Genomic DNA, 16,693 nt, shown 5'->3' on the forward strand with positions numbered 1-16,693 from the left:
CATGATTAGTGCCTCTGCGCTATCTTTCAGTCCAGCTTTGTCCAGCCACTGGTAGGACTTCTGGATGTCACCATGCAGGGCTCTTTTGCTAGCTCTGGCCATCATCCTTGGTTGTGGCCATCTTCCTATGTACTCATGGATGTTTGTTGTCACATCCTGGACAGTGATTCTGACACTCCCCAAATCTTCCTTACATTTAGTGTTACGTCTTGGGGTGCTGGATTTGGGGTGAAACCCTCCATGCATGATGAGGAGCTTCCTTGTCTTGATGTCAGTGGCCTCTATCTCCTCCTTTGGTCAGCTTATTATCCCAGCAGAGAACCTGATAACCTGCAGGGTGTAGCTGTTGATAAAACGGATCTTGTTCTTCCAGTTCAACTGACTTCTCAGGATTTGCCTGACCTTTTGCAGGTATTTGGTGGTTGGAGTTTCCATTTCTCATTTGTGGTTGTCATTTGCCTGTGGAATTCCCAGGTACTTGTAGCCGTCCTTAATGTCTGCAATGTTCCCTTCTGGTAGTGCAATTCCCTCAGTTCTGACTACTTTTCCTCTCTTTGTTAACATCCGACTACATTTATCTAGTCCAAATGACATTCCAATGATGTTGCTGTAGATCTTGGTGGTGTGGATCAGTGAACAATGTCTCATTCAGTCCTAGCGTACAGCTTGATGTCATCCATGTAGAGGAGGTGGCTGATGATTGCTCCATTCCATAGTCAGTATCTGTAGCCAGTCTTGTCAATGACCATTGGGGACAAAGGATCTCCTTGGTAGATGCTGCACTTGATGCTATTGGCTTGAAGTTGGCCAAATCCACATTTAGTTCATGATAAAGGCTCTTAGGTTCCTTTTGATTCTGTATAGATCTAGGCATTCGGGATCCATGTGTGGGGCATCTGGTTGGACCACCCTTGACCTTCAGAACTGCTTTAATTCTTCATGGGATAGATTCAACAAAGTGCCAGAAAAATTCTTCAGAGATTCTTCTCATTGTCATCTTCTAGAAACCAGTTTGAGATCATTTTGTGATACGGTGCTAATTTTCAAAAGGCAATGTCAAATACTGGAAGCAGCTGACAGAAGATGATTACACCGTCATGATAAAGGGATGGAGATTATCAACAACAATACTCAGGTAGGCTTTGGTTGGTACTAAGGCTCCCAAAGTGTGACAAGAAAATAGCCTCACACCATTACACAACTGATACAAGACAGGATGGATCCATGCTTTTATCTGGTTTACACCAGATTCTGAACCTACCATCTGAGTATCACATCAGAAATCCTGACTCATTAGAGCAGGGAATGTTTCTTCAGTGTTTTATTGTCTAATTTTGTTCAGCCCATGTGAATCATAGCCTCAGTTTCCCGTTCTTAGCTGACAGAAGTGACACTTGGTGCAGTCTTCTGCTGCTGTAGCCCATTTGCTTCATGGTTACTGTTGCTTTTCTATCAGCTAAAACCAGCCTAGCCATTCTTTTTTGTTTCTGACCTCTGGCACCATTGCTTTTGTGCCAGGAGAACAGCTGCTATCTGGATATTTTCTCTTTTTTGGTCCATTCTCTGCAAACCATGTTCAAAGTCACTGATTAGATAATAGCATTAGCAAACACAACAAGTGTAACTAATAAAGTGACCAGCGGGTGTATATATTTATTGGAAAAGATCTCTGAAGGGTACCCTGTAAATATGAATCTGAACATGGATATGTCAGTGCTCCGCTAGGCAACTCACCCATTAGCTGGGCAGGTTCTCGACACTGAAATGTGCTCTTTTTGCCATAGGTAGTGCCCTCTGGAAAGTTGAAAATGGCAGGATGAACATGATACTTGTCTGGTAAACCACAGTCCACAGGCTCGCATGATACCTGTTTGTTCCACTTCCCATTTGCACAAGTTATTGTTACTGAAGTCTCTGACTGGAAAACAAGACATGATATAACACAAAGTAAATAACAAATAAAGAAATATAAGTTTTACAACATAGTCTACATAGATATATAATAATATTCATTGATGCAAGCTTTAATTTGCATATTGATGCGACAGACTGATGTAGTGCACTTGTCCTATAAATGTTTACCTCACAAAAAAAATGACTACAGCAATTCTGCAATCATTTCAACAAGTTCCTAATCAGCGTGTAACCTAACAAAGCCTGATCGGGCTTAGCTTACTGTATGTCAGTAAGCCTCACAGGCCACTCAGCAGCTCAAGTAACTGCTGATAGCATTTGTAAGGTCAAGTCATGTACTTCAGACAACTGATATCCAGCAACTGCACAATCAGCCCTAACCCTAAACAGATTGACTTCAGTGGAAGTGTGACAGCTGAGAAACACACACAGACACACGCACGCACATAAAGTCTTCTACAAATAGAAGGCAAACCCCTGTGGGTTTAGTCTACATCCATTATTCATCCTCTTTCTGAATTTATGTGTAGTCACAAAACATAAGAAAGTCGTTATTATATTTAGGTAAGAGATAAACAATATGCTGGAAATAGTACAAAATGAAAGGGGGAAAAAAGTAGAAAGGTTACTTCATATTTACTGAGTTTGTAATTTCATAAACAAATAGGAACAAGTGGCTTTCCGTTGCTCCCTTCTGAAAATCAAGGCAGCCTCTCCAACTTTTGAAAGACTACAGAGGGTATCCTGTGTGCCTGGGCCTTTACATGTTGTTGGAATGTGGTAGGAACCAAGAGGAAATCCACACATGGGGAGAACATGCAAAATCCACAAGAAACAGACTCAAACAAGAGCAAACCCAGCAGTGGCAGCATAGCTCCACTATTTCATACAGAGGCATGCTTAAATCGCCAGCAAGATAAAGGTTCCAGTATAAGGGATTATCATTAAGGTAAATTACTTCTCAATTGCCAGACGTTTTGCATTTATTGTGTGTGTGTGTGTGTGTGTGTGTGTGTGTGTGTGTGTGTGTGTGTGTGTGTGTGTGTGTGGACACACTCTACACATGGCTATGTGAAACCATTCTGTTCAAGGGAAGAATATTGTCTAGAGAATATAGCATTAGAAAACAATATTTTCTTGAACTCCTGAGAACTGACAGGGCAATCAGAATACTTCAAAATCCTTTCTAACTGTTTTTTTTTAACTAGAAAAGTTTCCTCGTGTTAGGTTTATTCTCTATCAAAAATAGGTCTCATTGCTCCAGTTATTTGGCTTGTAGTGTGAGGTTTTCAGAGATGAGACGAAATTTATCTGAATGGGTTAACCCTCAATTTTTTTTTATCCTCTTCCATTAAGTAGAACCATGTAATCCAACAGGAATGTTTAAATCGATAGTCGTGCCAAGAAAGCTCACAACAAAGCTGTTAGAGCTCAATCTTTTTGACTTTTTATTCTCAGAACCAGAAGAGAAACCTGTGTGGGTAACCCATCAATTACACTGGTTGACTTTAATTACACACATCTTTTTAAAGCGAGGCCAAACTTCAACACAAACTGGACTCAGCTGGCAATACAAATGTATTGTTTCATAATCTTCTCTCTGTTTCCGTGTATATCTGTCTTTCATCTCAATCCCGTTACATGATACTGCGTAACAGTATCGGGTTCCCTCAAAATAAATAAGCTCCTTTCATATTTGGATGTCCAACAAGGTAACATATGCATTGCATGTGAGCGCCTTCTGGAAAACAACTGGGTGAAGAGTTGAATGAGTCAGTTGAGATGTGAAGCTGTGGAGAAGCAATGTGGACCATAGAAGCAACATTGAAACATCTCTTTTAAAATATGTGAAAATCTTAAGTACACTTGCAAAATTGTGCATGTGTGGGATAAGGTACGAGCTAATATGCACTTCACAAGTGTGGTCAATACTACACCCTACACATACAAATACACATAAACACACACGTTTACCTAGATGTGTTTGTGCTTTGGTGAGGGAGGTGATAGAGAACCCATCTATCACTAAAACAGCGTTTCAAAAATGCTGTGCAAAGATGGGGAAAAATCTGACAGAGGGATGACCATCTCAGGATGACTCCATCTATCAGGGCTTTTTATTTATTTTTTCCTGTAAAGTGGCCAGAGAGAGTTGAGTAAAACACACATAAGGGCCCACTTAGAGTCTGGTATGAAAAGGCCTCAGAGCAAGATGAAGATATTCCATAAATGTGATGTTTTTGGTCAAAGCGGTGGAAACTTCCTGTTATGACAGGGGCACTGGTGAAAGAGTGATTGATAAAGTAGAGAGAGATTCTTGAAAAGGGTTTCACCCCAGGTGGATATGACATGGGGCGAAGGGGGTCCTAAACCTCCCAGCATAACAATGACCTAAAGCACAGACCTGTTGCTTCAGAACAACGAGTCAAATACTTTCCTCTTAATTCTTTTGATCTTTTATAAGTGTGAGGAGCATTTGTAAATAGATTAATAATAAAAATCTACAAGACAGCTAGGTGTGCAAAAAGGGAAGAGCACTTTCTAAAGTGAGTATATATGTAGGTTTGTGTGTGCTACTATGTGTGTAAATGTGTGGGAATTTTCCTTCCTTTAAAAAATTTACAGCTGCCTGTTTCTCTTCCAGTAGCGATTTTAATAACCCTTGGCTATGCTTCCTAATTCAAGCCAGACAGACCTACAGACAAATGAACCAACAGACAACCCCTTCCTCAACTTAGGGATTTGTCTTCTTATAGATGGCAAACAAGCAAATTATAGCATGGTTGAACATTAATTGGAAGATAGATCTGCAATGATAAATAGTAGAATTACTAAGAATTAAGTATAATTTATGTGTCAGTCCTCGCGGAAAACCTCTTATAAAACATTTTTTTGTGAAAATCCTGTTCTAAGAATCAAAGGTTGTATTTGTGAAATATTCATACTGGCAATATCAGCGAATGGTTGCCCAAATGATTCTGGATAACGGTGTGGTCACAACAGCAGCGTGCTACTGAGAATGTAACTTTAGTCAGAAACCCATAGACCCCATATTTTATAAGTGTGAGGAGCATTTCAGCGTAACATGTCAACAAGCAGGGTGATTTTAATTTTACAGGCAACATTTTGATCTACAAGGTTTTCCTAAGAATCTATAAAGGGATTTACATGCTCACATCCTTGTTGGGCCAATAGCAAGCACATGTTTGTTTGTTTGATGAACACAGATTTAGTTGAGGGTTAGATCTCTTGTGTGTACAACTGACCTAAGGGGCACACCTAGCTATTACCATTAATATTTACAAAAAGAAAAGGTTACAGGGTAAGTGACACGAGGACAGGCCCCCAGTCTGTCACAGGGCTAACCGGGAGATACAGACAAGCATTTGCACCTATGAACAATTCAGGGTTACCCATTGACCTAACTCATGTATAAAAACATACATACTATGACAGGATATTAGAGAGCCCAGAGAGAAGCCACAAAGAGAATACGCTGAAAGTGCCCCGCCTGGATTTGAAGCCAGGGCCTTCTTGCTGTGACAACAGTGCTAACCACCACACCAGCGTGTTGTCCACAACAACATTGTATATGTATATGAATTTAGGATAATAGATACTTTACTTCATTGAGATTATCTTTTTTATCAGATGGTGACTTGCGATGGGGTTATTTTAATTCAGATACCTAAACGCTGTTTCATGGCAGGGAATGGTCATATCTGTAAAAGGGAATGCCTATAAGAGAGATAATCCCATACAGCTTATGACAAAATTTGATCCGAAGTGATTGATGGCCCTAATCACGACCTTTTGACCTCCCGCCCCTCCCCTCCGTGGGAAACCCCCCGCGTGACGAATCGTATCCGGAGAAAGGGGGGCGAACCCCCCGCGTGACGAATCGTATCCGGAGAAAGGGGGGCGAACCCCGGAAGCGCGCCATCTGTTGCTAACCGTATCGAATTGCACCCTGAGAAAGGAGGGGTGAACCCCAGGAAGCGCGCCATCTGTTGCTAACCGTATGGAATTGCAGCCTGAGAAGGGAGGGGTGAACCCCCGGAAGCGCGTCATCTGTTGTAGGGAAAAAAAAGTTTTTAGAGGGAGGGGGGAAACCTCCGGAAGCGCGCCATCTGTTGGAGGGGAATAAAAAAGCAGAGAGGTGGAGCCCGTCACAATTTCTAAGGCACAGACACAAGTTGGATTTCCTTCTGCAGCGTTCCTGTGTCCGATGAGATCTGCTCTCCCAAAGAAGAAGGCTTTGAATATGACATATTCAATCTCGATCCGGACCTTATAACCCTACCGGAAATACTCCGGAAGTGTCTAGTCATTTTCAGACCTGTTGCGTCATGTTCCCTAAGCACAGCGGTGATGCAGCAGCTGATTCAGTGATGTATAGAGAGACAGAGCGGATGTAATTTTACTTTCTTAAGCTGCACCGGCGTTTGTAATGGAAATAAAGAGTGACTTCCTGTAGAGATTTCAATAGCATTTTATTTTCCTATAATACAGACGCTGTTAAAAAACCTTTAAGATACACCATAGCTTGTGATGAAAAGAAGAACTTTCTATCCGCTTGTAACCTACAGGCTGCCTATGTGTAAAAAACTACTGTTCCTTTTGAGAGACTGAAAAACAAACCAGCGACAGGCGATCTTGTTCCACACACACACACACACACACACACCGCGGGTCAAGGAGGAGTGAGACAGCAGATATCAGTTTTTTCTCAATGCTTATATCCTATAACACGCCCCCCAAAAATATTATTATTATTATTATTAAAACATCTATATGAGGTAGGTTTTGCGCAACCTGCTCCTTGTCAGACTAAAGTAGAGAGTTTTTTCTTCAATACTTTAACAATAAGTTTTCTCAATAGATAGAAAATGATGACGCTGAGGAGTCAACATCCGATATTATCATTGCTTGTAACCCGGTAAATAATTTCTTACATCTCCCCATAAAACAAGTCTTAGCGGGGAAAAAAGCTCATATTCGAATAAGTTTATTAAAGCACCCCCCTCTGTGGGAAAGAGTTTTTTTCTCAGAGTCAACCATGAGGCGAGTTTTGTCAACAGCAATTGTCCATTTGGTAAAACAAATATCCGTCTCAAAGTCGTATTTTACCGTTGCAGAATGCGGAAAACAGACGGCGTTCGCAAGAAGGCAATCAAAAAAACAAACAAACAAACAAACAAACAAACAAAAAAAACCCTCTCTAACTATTGGTATTGTCAAGAGAAAGATGCGAAAAACAGATGCTTCGCTAGACTAGGATAAAATGAGAGAAGAAACGGGAGGGGAGTCGATATCTGTGACAGTTCTACCAATCGCGAGGAAGAATCCGTGAATATTATGTCAGCATTCCGTTCAAACAACGCCGCCGATCTCACACACACACACACACACACACACACACACACACACACACACACACACACACACACACACACACACACACACACACACACACACACACACACACACACACACCGCGGGTCAAGGAGGAGTGAGACGGCAGAATAGTTTTTTTCTTCAATACTTTAACAATAAGTTTTCTCAATAGATAGAAAATGATGACGCTGAGGAGTCAACATCCGATATTATCATTGCTTGTAACCCGGTAAATAATTTCGTACATCTCCCCATAAAACAAGTCTTAGTGGAAAAAAGCTCATATTCGAATAAGTTTATTCCCCTCTGTGGGAAAGAGTTTTTTTCTCAGAGTCAACCATGAGGCGAGTTTTGTCAACAACTGTTGCCCATAAGGTAAAACAAATATCCGCCTCTAAGTCGTATTTTACCGTTGCAGAATGTGGAAAACAGACAGCGTTCACAAGAAGGCATTCAAAAAAAAAGGAAATTGGATACCCCAACTCTCCCGACTGCACACACACACACACACACACACACACACACACACACACACACACACACACACACACACACACACACACGCTTGCATAGATAAACTCTGAATATAGTAGTGGGACTTCAGCTGTTTATGTAACTTACTATCTTAAGACTTTTGTGTCTACAATAATTAGTTTCCTTGGAACCAGATCCCTACCTGTTATTAATTCTCCACTGTACCCATGGTTCAGAAAATTACAGTCAGCCTGCCAGGGGCACGTCACTCAGAGAGCTTTTAGAAACATGAGAGGCATCCATACATTTAGAGCACGGGCCTGTTATCAGAAAAAAGTACAAGCCGGAGTTGAATGGTGTTCAGTTTCACCTTCCTTCCTGTTGCTCTATGACGTAGTTTGAAACAGAAACCACAAGTGAGTCAGTCTCGGGTTGAGGTTAGGATTTCCAAAATCAGAGTTCACACACATGTAGCTCTTGATCATATATGTTCATATGTTAACAGTCTTTTTCTTCCCCTTCTTTATTTCTGCGGGAGTCAGGTGGCAGGAGCTCTGTGGAGGTATTTCATCTCCAAAGGCATTGAGTATCTGGACACTGTGTTTTTCATCCTGAGGAAAAAATTTAACCAGGTCACCTTCCTGCACGTCTACCATCATTGCTCCATGTTCACGCTCTGGTGGATTGGCATCAAGTGGGTGGCAGGAGGACAGTGTGAGTAGCTTACAACACAGCAGACATCAGCTATATGATATATATATATGAATTTATCAGCATTGCTGTTGATAAAGCCTTCACCGGCTCTGTAGTTTTGTGGTTTATACTGGGCGAGGGCTGGGAAGAGACACAAATGCCTTGATGGATGCTTCAGGAAGCTAAACCAAACATGTGGAGCTACTTGTCTATAAACCTTTTATTCACTACTGGTTAATGTATTCATTATTGTTGTTTGTTGAGCTTATTTTTTTTTTTTTTTTTTTTTTTTTTAAATAATATGCATCTGCATATTAACAGCCATGCTAGCAACTCTGTAAAGGTATACCACAGGCAGAGGAGCACTTTGAGCTAAGTGCTAATGCCAACAAGGCAACATGTTGAGAGTAATAGCATTTAATCGTTGAAGTTTACTATTGGGTACAATGTTTATCATGTTCACAGTATGTATTTAGCATGATAACACGCTATCACTTGCTAATTAGTAAACACAGGTGCAGCTATATGTATATTTGCAAGTAGATGATTGTGACTGAGAGTAAACTGAGTCTGAACACTGATGAGGAAGCTAGATGACAAATTTCACTGAAACCCACAAGCATAGTATCGTCATATGTAGCTTGGATAGTTTAATCTGGATTCATGGGCCCCTGGACCTACACTTGTTTGTATCTCCCACCCCCCTCAACTATTGTCTTTTTATTGGATACAGACAGCAGGAGTTCAGAGCAACTCAGTTTAAGATTTTTTTTTTTTTAACTATAGTAAGCAGAACAAAATTAAAAACGTATTGTTTCTTCTACTGCAGCATTCTTTGGTGCACATATGAATGCGATGATCCATGTCCTGATGTACCTGTATTACGGTCTTGCCTCCTGTGGACCTAAGATCCAAAAGTACCTGTGGTGGAAGAAGTATCTGACAATTATCCAGATGGTAGGTTGATTTCCAGGGTGGCTGATTTTGAAATTAAATATACTGATTGTAGGGATCATTTGACTGAAAATCATTCTTCTTGCTATGAAAGAACGGTGAAAACACAATATGGTGCAAAAGCATAACTCTTATTCTCTCTTTGGGGCTCAGATTCAGTTCCATGTCACCATCGGTCACACGGCCTTGTCTCTCTATCTCTAAAGACAGAGCACATATCTGAACCACTGGAACACAGAGGTAAGAGAAATCTGTGGAGATACATGCGAAGGATTAATCTATAAATTAGTTAATATTAGATTATTTCTGCCAAGAAAAATGTTGCCTGAGTTGATGTAGCAGTAACCTTGTTTGCGTTGGCCATGTTTCTTTTGATTTGTGTTACCTTACCTGCTTTTCTTTCATACTCTCTTTAGGTAATAAAGCCACATCTTTACCATGAAGCTACCTTTGGCTCTGGTGTTTGCACTCACCCTCCCCATCATCAGGGCTCAGGTTCCCCACTGGGGCCCGTGTCCAGAGCCTGCTGTTCAACCCCCCGTCAGCCTTAAACAGGTACCAGTGACGATGCAGACTGTGCAGAATATGCTGAACACATTTGGCGTGAATGTCATGAGATACTTCTTCTCTCGCACAGTTTGAAAAGGAAAAAGCTGACACCACAAACATTATCAGAGATTTCTGTTAAACGAGAATTTATTAATATAAATATTGTTTTCATGTGAAAAAATAATTTAATTTATTAAAAGTACTTTTTATTTATATAGTTTATAATATATATATATATATTTTTTCAGCATTTCAGCATAATCTTTGTTGTAAGTCAACTCAGTACCCAAAGTATTGTGTAAGTAAAGCTTTTCAGTACCTTTAATAGCATAGAAATGTGCATACAATAGTACAATAACTGAATAAATGAAGACAGACTTTTTCCCAGAGGGGAAACTTGGCAAAACATTGTGTTTAATTACTTCCTCAGCTGGTGTAGAGTAGGTTTTTATAAAACACATACCATATATCAGAGTATGTAGATTTATTCATAGTCTGCCGACCCCCTCTTCTTCTTCTCTGTGTTGGTGTTGTTGTTCGTGTGCGTGTGTGTGTGCGTGCCTTAGAAGTCAATTAATACATTAGCCATACTTAAAAAACATCTGAATTTCATTTAGAACTGAGATTCTAAGTTGTAAGCAGAAATCTTATGCACAGCCAGAAACATGTTTCCCCACTTTCACAACGCTGAGGTGTCAAATCCACAACCCCCAACAAATGGTTTGTTACACGCGGGTGTGAAGGGCAAGCTTTACTTACACAGCCTCACACACAGTAGATTTTTAAAGTTTTTTGGGTACAGGGGTTTAGCCACAGATGCAACATCCACTTTTGATAAAGATCCCTCCACCTGTTTATTTCTTAAGAAATTAAGCATCTTTTATTAAGCTCTTATTTATAATTGTCTACACAATAATAGACACCGTGTGCTCTGTGACATTATAGTCTTCTACTGCTGCTTCCATCGGTTTGCATTTTAAACTCCCAGCCTTTCAGTTTGTTATGAACAACTTTATATCACAAAATGTTAGAAATATAAAGTGATCCATGCGACTTTTTTATTTTTTTTTATTTTATTTATTTTTTTATTTTCTGTTTGATGGAAGGACTTAAGACACGAGTTATTTAAACAATTCTAAATGACAGTGTGATGGCCATAGCACTTTATGCGGGTCAAATGTGTTAAGGATAATGTTTATCAATGTAAAATTGCAAAGAACTTGTGGATAGATTATAACATTTTGTAAACAGTTACCTCAGAAGCTGTACTGGTAGATCTATGTATGTAAGGTAAAACTATCCACAGTACTTCCACTTAAGTAGCTAAACACATAAAGTCACCCTTACCAATAATCCGCTGCTCCTTGAAAAAGTAGCGCAAACAGACAACTGACTGAGCAATGATAAGTAGAGCTACCCGAGGCCGAGACTCAAGCAGAAGAAATTAAAAGTTGTTGTTTTTGTGGCTCGAAAAATTAAAGAAAGTATGTTTAATAATTCAACAAGACCCGCACCTTCAACACATGTACATTCAAATTTTGGAACAGGCTCAACATTGCTGCTGTTCAATAGTTTTTATCCGTTTGAAAAAGTCATTTTACGGCTTTAATGTTTCCAGCTGATAAGGAGAATGAGTGCATTTCAAATGTGCGTCCAAAGGCTTTAAACATCTGCTTTGTCTGTAACGACAGTATCAAACTACAGAGCATTGTTTTTACTAAAATTCAACATTTTCCGATGAAAATTTGGCTACTTTTTTTTTTTTTTTTTCTTTACTGTAACACGCACCTCAATGCCATTTTTAGGATATTCTTGGTGATCACATTTTTTCATATTCATGCTTTTGGCACTGAGGGTATCTAATACGCATGTTGTCGCTGTGTTTGTACTACCAGCTGTGAGGGCTCTGCTTTTGCTTTGAGCAGTCTGTTTTTATTTTGTCTCGTGAGTGTGTGTGTGTGTGTGTGTGTTTTTCAAACGAGATCCTCGTCAGTTTGATTTTGTTACCACAAACTTTGTGTAAAGTTCACAACAGAGGTAAAGAGATTTAAACACCCCAGTTTAAGGAGGCAGGCAGGGGTTGAACCAGCTGCACAGGGCTGGTGAAGCAGAGAGTGTCGAGGGGAGATGTGCAACAGAAGCAGAGGGAACATTTTACAAGATGATAAATGGCTGATTTAGATGATTAAGGATTTGTCGACAAGATTAAAAGACACGTCCGTCAGAGTTCAACAACATTACAGTTTGATTAAATAAAAAAGTTTTTAAACTACACAAGGTTCATTTTCTCCTCTGATAGTAATCATATTAAACATGTCAAGAAAGAAAGAGTATAAAGAAAATAGTAAATGTGTGTCTAATTAAACTCTTCCTGTGAGCCTTATATCATCCTTTAAAATATGTTTGGTGTTACAAACTTGAAGAAGCACGGAAAAGATCATCAGACATTAATCTAATCAGTTTGCAGCCTTCATTCGTATTGAAAAGTTGAAATCTTCCCTGCTAGACCCAAGTGCAGCGTTTAACACCGTCGGCCATAACATTTTATTACAGCTATTATTAAATGGAGAGTCCTCTTCACACACTGAGGTTAATTATGAAGCTCCACAGTCTTCTGTGCAAAGACCAGATTTGTTTACATTATACGTGCTTTAGAAGACATAGCATACATTTTCACTGCTATGCATAAGATACCCGCTTTTATTGGTTAAACTGCCGGGATGTCTTAGACACATAATGAGCTTTAATTTTCTGCTTCTAAGTTCAGATAGAACTGAGGTTATTGTAACGGGGCGTAAAAATCTTAGAAACACTGCGGCTAACAAGATCCTTACTCTGGATGGCATCGCCTTGAGCCGCCTGTTGTAGTGATTTGGCACATTATAAGTAAAATTGAAACATACAATCCCATAGCACAACATCAACATTTATTTATATACAAAAATAAAAATGCTTTTTCAGAAAAGAATTGTAACTTCACAATTCATCACCGATTATGTGGGTACATTTTTTTTTTTTTTTTTTAAATGCACTATATGTAGAATACATTGTTTGGTAAAATGCTGGTTACACGTTCTAAGAATGAAAAAATCAGTCTTTCAGAGAAAAAATTAGCAGCCTCCATTGTAAAACTCTGCGACCAACCGTAGCTGTCTGATTTTCACCATGTCCAACCCTACCAGATTGTGGTATGCCTCGGCTATGGCGTCAAAGACTTTCCTTTCCGATTTCAGTTCGCGCAAGAGAGTTTCCGCCACCATGCAGACTTTGACGTCGTCCATTTTGATGTGGCGAGCAATCAGCAGCCGTTGAATGGATGGAATGAAACGAGGGGTGAGGAGTCTTTTTCTGATGCTGTAATAATTTTCAGCGTAAAAGTCATCCTCCAACACTCGCAAACACTCATGCTGTTTCTGGAGGGGTTGATCGGCCATACAATCGTTGCATGTGTCAGTGAGGTACTTGTTGATTACGAGGTTGACAAGATGATACACCGCGGTTTTCACGGTATCGATGAACAAAGAAGATGCCCAACCGTCAAGCTCGTCCTCTTGCTGCTGCTTTTCCAAGGGGCGATAGTAACCGGACGTGTCAGGTAATATTGTCCCCTCGTCCGCAGAACTTTCCTCCTCCTCCGCAGGGTGGCGCAGGGCTGTAGAGGCCATACTTCTCTCTGTTTTTGAGCTAAAAAAAAAAAAAAGGTTTGAAGGAATGAGACGGCGGTCTTCTTTTTAAATAACAGAAGAGGGCGTGGTCTGGAAGTGGGTTGATCTTAAAGGGTGCGGGTAGGTGTGGCAGCTATTTTCAAAAACCGTAGAGTCGGCCACTGCGTCTCTAGCAGCTGTAACTTTGGAAAAGAACGGTAATTCCCATCTGTTGGGCTTGAAATTCTCCATGAAAATGGCATCTTCCAGCCCTTCTGCTCAATCAACCATCAGAGTGACAGAACTTGGTACATATTTGGTACTTGGTACCAGGGATACTGAGCAATCTTTAGTCTCTGAAGATCCAGCCACGAACCCTACATTTGAAGATTGGAGTGAAGTGTCAGAGTGGAGCACACCCCCCTCACCACCACAGCTGTGGACGATGGACATTGACAACGAGGAAGATTTTTTGTATTTCGGCGACTCTCCCGACATTGATGAGGTAGACTGGACATGGCCACCCTTCCAAGGCCCTGAGAGATTACCGGAACAGCTATGGGATAATGATGAGGACTTACCCTATGTAACCACATAATCGGTGATGAATTGTGAAGTTACAATTCTTTTCTGAAAAAGCATTTTTATTTTTGTATATAAATAAATGTTGATGTTGTGCTATGGGATTGTATGTTTCAATTTTACTTATAATGTGCCAAATCACTACAACAGGCGGCTCAAGGCGATGCCATCCAGAGTAAGGATCGTGTTAGCTACAGTGTTTCTAAGATTTTTACGCCCCGTTACAATAACCTCAGTTCTATCTGAACTTAGAAGCAGAAAATTAAAGCTCATTATGTGTCTAAGACATCCCGGCAGTTTAACCAATAAAAGCGGGTATCTTATGCATAGCAGTGAAAATGTATGCTATGTCTTCTAAAGCACGTATAATGTAAACAAATCTGGTCTTTGCACAGAAGCCTGTGGAGCTTCATAATTAACCTCAGTGTGTGAAGAGGACTCTCCATTTAATAATAGCTGTAATAAAATGTTATGGCCGACGGTGTTAAACGCTGCACTTGGGTCTAGCAGGGAAGATTTCAACTTTTCAATACGAATGAAGGCTGCAAACTGATTAGATTAATGTCTGATGATCTTTTCCGTGCTTCTTCAAGTTTGTAACACCAAACATATTTTAAAGGATGATATAAGGCTCACAGGAAGAGTTTAATTAGACACACATTTACTATTTTCTTTATACTCTTTCTTTCTTGACATGTTTAATATGATTACTATCAGAGGAGAAAATGAACCTTGTGTAGTTTAAAAACTTTTTTATTTAATCAAACTGTAATGTTGTTGAACTCTGACGGACGTGTCTTTTAATCTTGTCGACAAATCCTTAATCATCTAAATCAGCCATTTATCATCTTGTAAAATGTTCCCTCTGCTTCTGTTGCACATCTCCCCTCGACACTCTCTGCTTCACCAGCCCTGTGCAGCTGGTTCAACCCCTGCCTGCCTCCTTAAACTGGGGTGTTTAAATCTCTTTACCTCTGTTGTGAACTTTACACAAAGTTTGTGGTAACAAAATCAAACTGACGAGGATCTCGTTTGAAAAACACACACACACACACACACACACACTCACGAGACAAAATAAAAACAGACTGCTCAAAGCAAAAGCAGAGCCCTCACAGCTGGTAGTACAAACACAGCGACAACATGCGTATTAGATACCCTCAGTGCCAAAAGCATGAATATGAAAAAATGTGATCACCAAGAATATCCTAAAAATGGCATTGAGGTGCGTGTTACAGTAAAGAAAAAAAAAAAAAAAAGTAGCCAAATTTTCATCGGAAAATGTTGAATTTTAGTAAAAACAATGCTCTGTAGTTTGATACTGTCGTTACAGACAAAGCAGATGTTTAAAGCCTTTGGACGCACATTTGAAATGCACTCATTCTCCTTATCAGCTGGAAACATTAAAGCCGTAAAATGACTTTTTCAAACGGATAAAAACTATTGAACAGCAGCAATGTTGAGCCTGTTCCAAAATTTGAATGTACATGTGTTGAAGGTGCGGGTCTTGTTGAATTATTAAACATACTTTCTTTAATTTTTCGAGCCACAAAAACAACAACTTTTAATTTCTTCTGCTTGAGTCTCGGCCTCGGGTAGCTCTACTTATCATTGCTCAGTCAGTTGTCTGTTTGCGCTACTTTTTCAAGGAGCAGCGGATTATTGGTAAGGGTGACTTTATGTGTTTAGCTACTTAAGTGGAAGTACTGTGGATAGTTTTACCTTACATACATAGATCTACCAGTACAGCTTCTGAGGTAACTGTTTACAAAATGTTATAATCTATCCACAAGTTCTTTGCAATTTTACATTGATAAACATTATCCTTAACACATTTGACCCGCATAAAGTGCTATGGCCATCACACTGTCATTTAGAATTGTTTAAATAACTCGTGTCTTAAGTCCTTCCATCAAACAGAAAATAAAAAAATAAATAAAATAAAAAAAAATAAAAAAGTCGCATGGATCACTTTATATTTCTAACATTTTGTGATATAAAGTTGTTCATAACAAACTGAAAGGCTGGGAGTTTAAAATGCAAACCGATGGAAGCAGCAGTAGAAGACTATAATGTCACAGAGCACACGGTGTCTATTATTGTGTAGACAATTATAAATAAGAGCTTAATAAAAGATGCTTAATTTCTTAAGAAATAAACAGGTGGAGGGATCTTTATCAAAAGTGGATGTTGCATCTGTGGCTAAACCCCTGTACCCAAAAAACTTTAAAAATCTACTGTGTGTGAGGCTGTGTAAGTAAAGCTTGCCCTTCACACCCGCGTGTAACAAACCATTTGTTGGGGGTTGTGGATTTGACACCTCAGCGTTGTGAAAGTGGGGAAACATGTTTCTGGCTGTGCATAAGATTTCTGCTTACAACTTAGAATCTCAGTTCTAAATGAAATTCAGATGTTTTTTAAGTATGGCTAATGTATTAATTGACTTCTAAGGCACGCACACACACACGCACACGAACAACAACACC

The 16,693-nt window shown here is 39.7% G+C and overlaps 1 protein-coding gene across 1 annotated transcript in view; it reads right to left on the reverse strand.

Annotated features, from left to right (window-relative positions):
- Window positions 1–16,693, reverse strand: part of pappaa (pregnancy-associated plasma protein A, pappalysin 1a) — a 115,377-nt gene that overhangs the window by 20,144 nt on the left and 78,540 nt on the right. The window contains exon 15 of the mRNA XM_026173684.1: window positions 1,735–1,918. Coding sequence (XP_026029469.1) covers window positions 1,735–1,918 — 184 coding nt within the window. The remainder of the gene's footprint in view (window positions 1–1,734; window positions 1,919–16,693) is intronic.

Source organism: Astatotilapia calliptera, chromosome 7 (assembly GCF_900246225.1).
Source record: "Astatotilapia calliptera chromosome 7, fAstCal1.2, whole genome shotgun sequence".
In the NCBI taxonomy this organism is placed as follows: Eukaryota; Metazoa; Chordata; class Actinopteri; order Cichliformes; family Cichlidae; genus Astatotilapia; species Astatotilapia calliptera.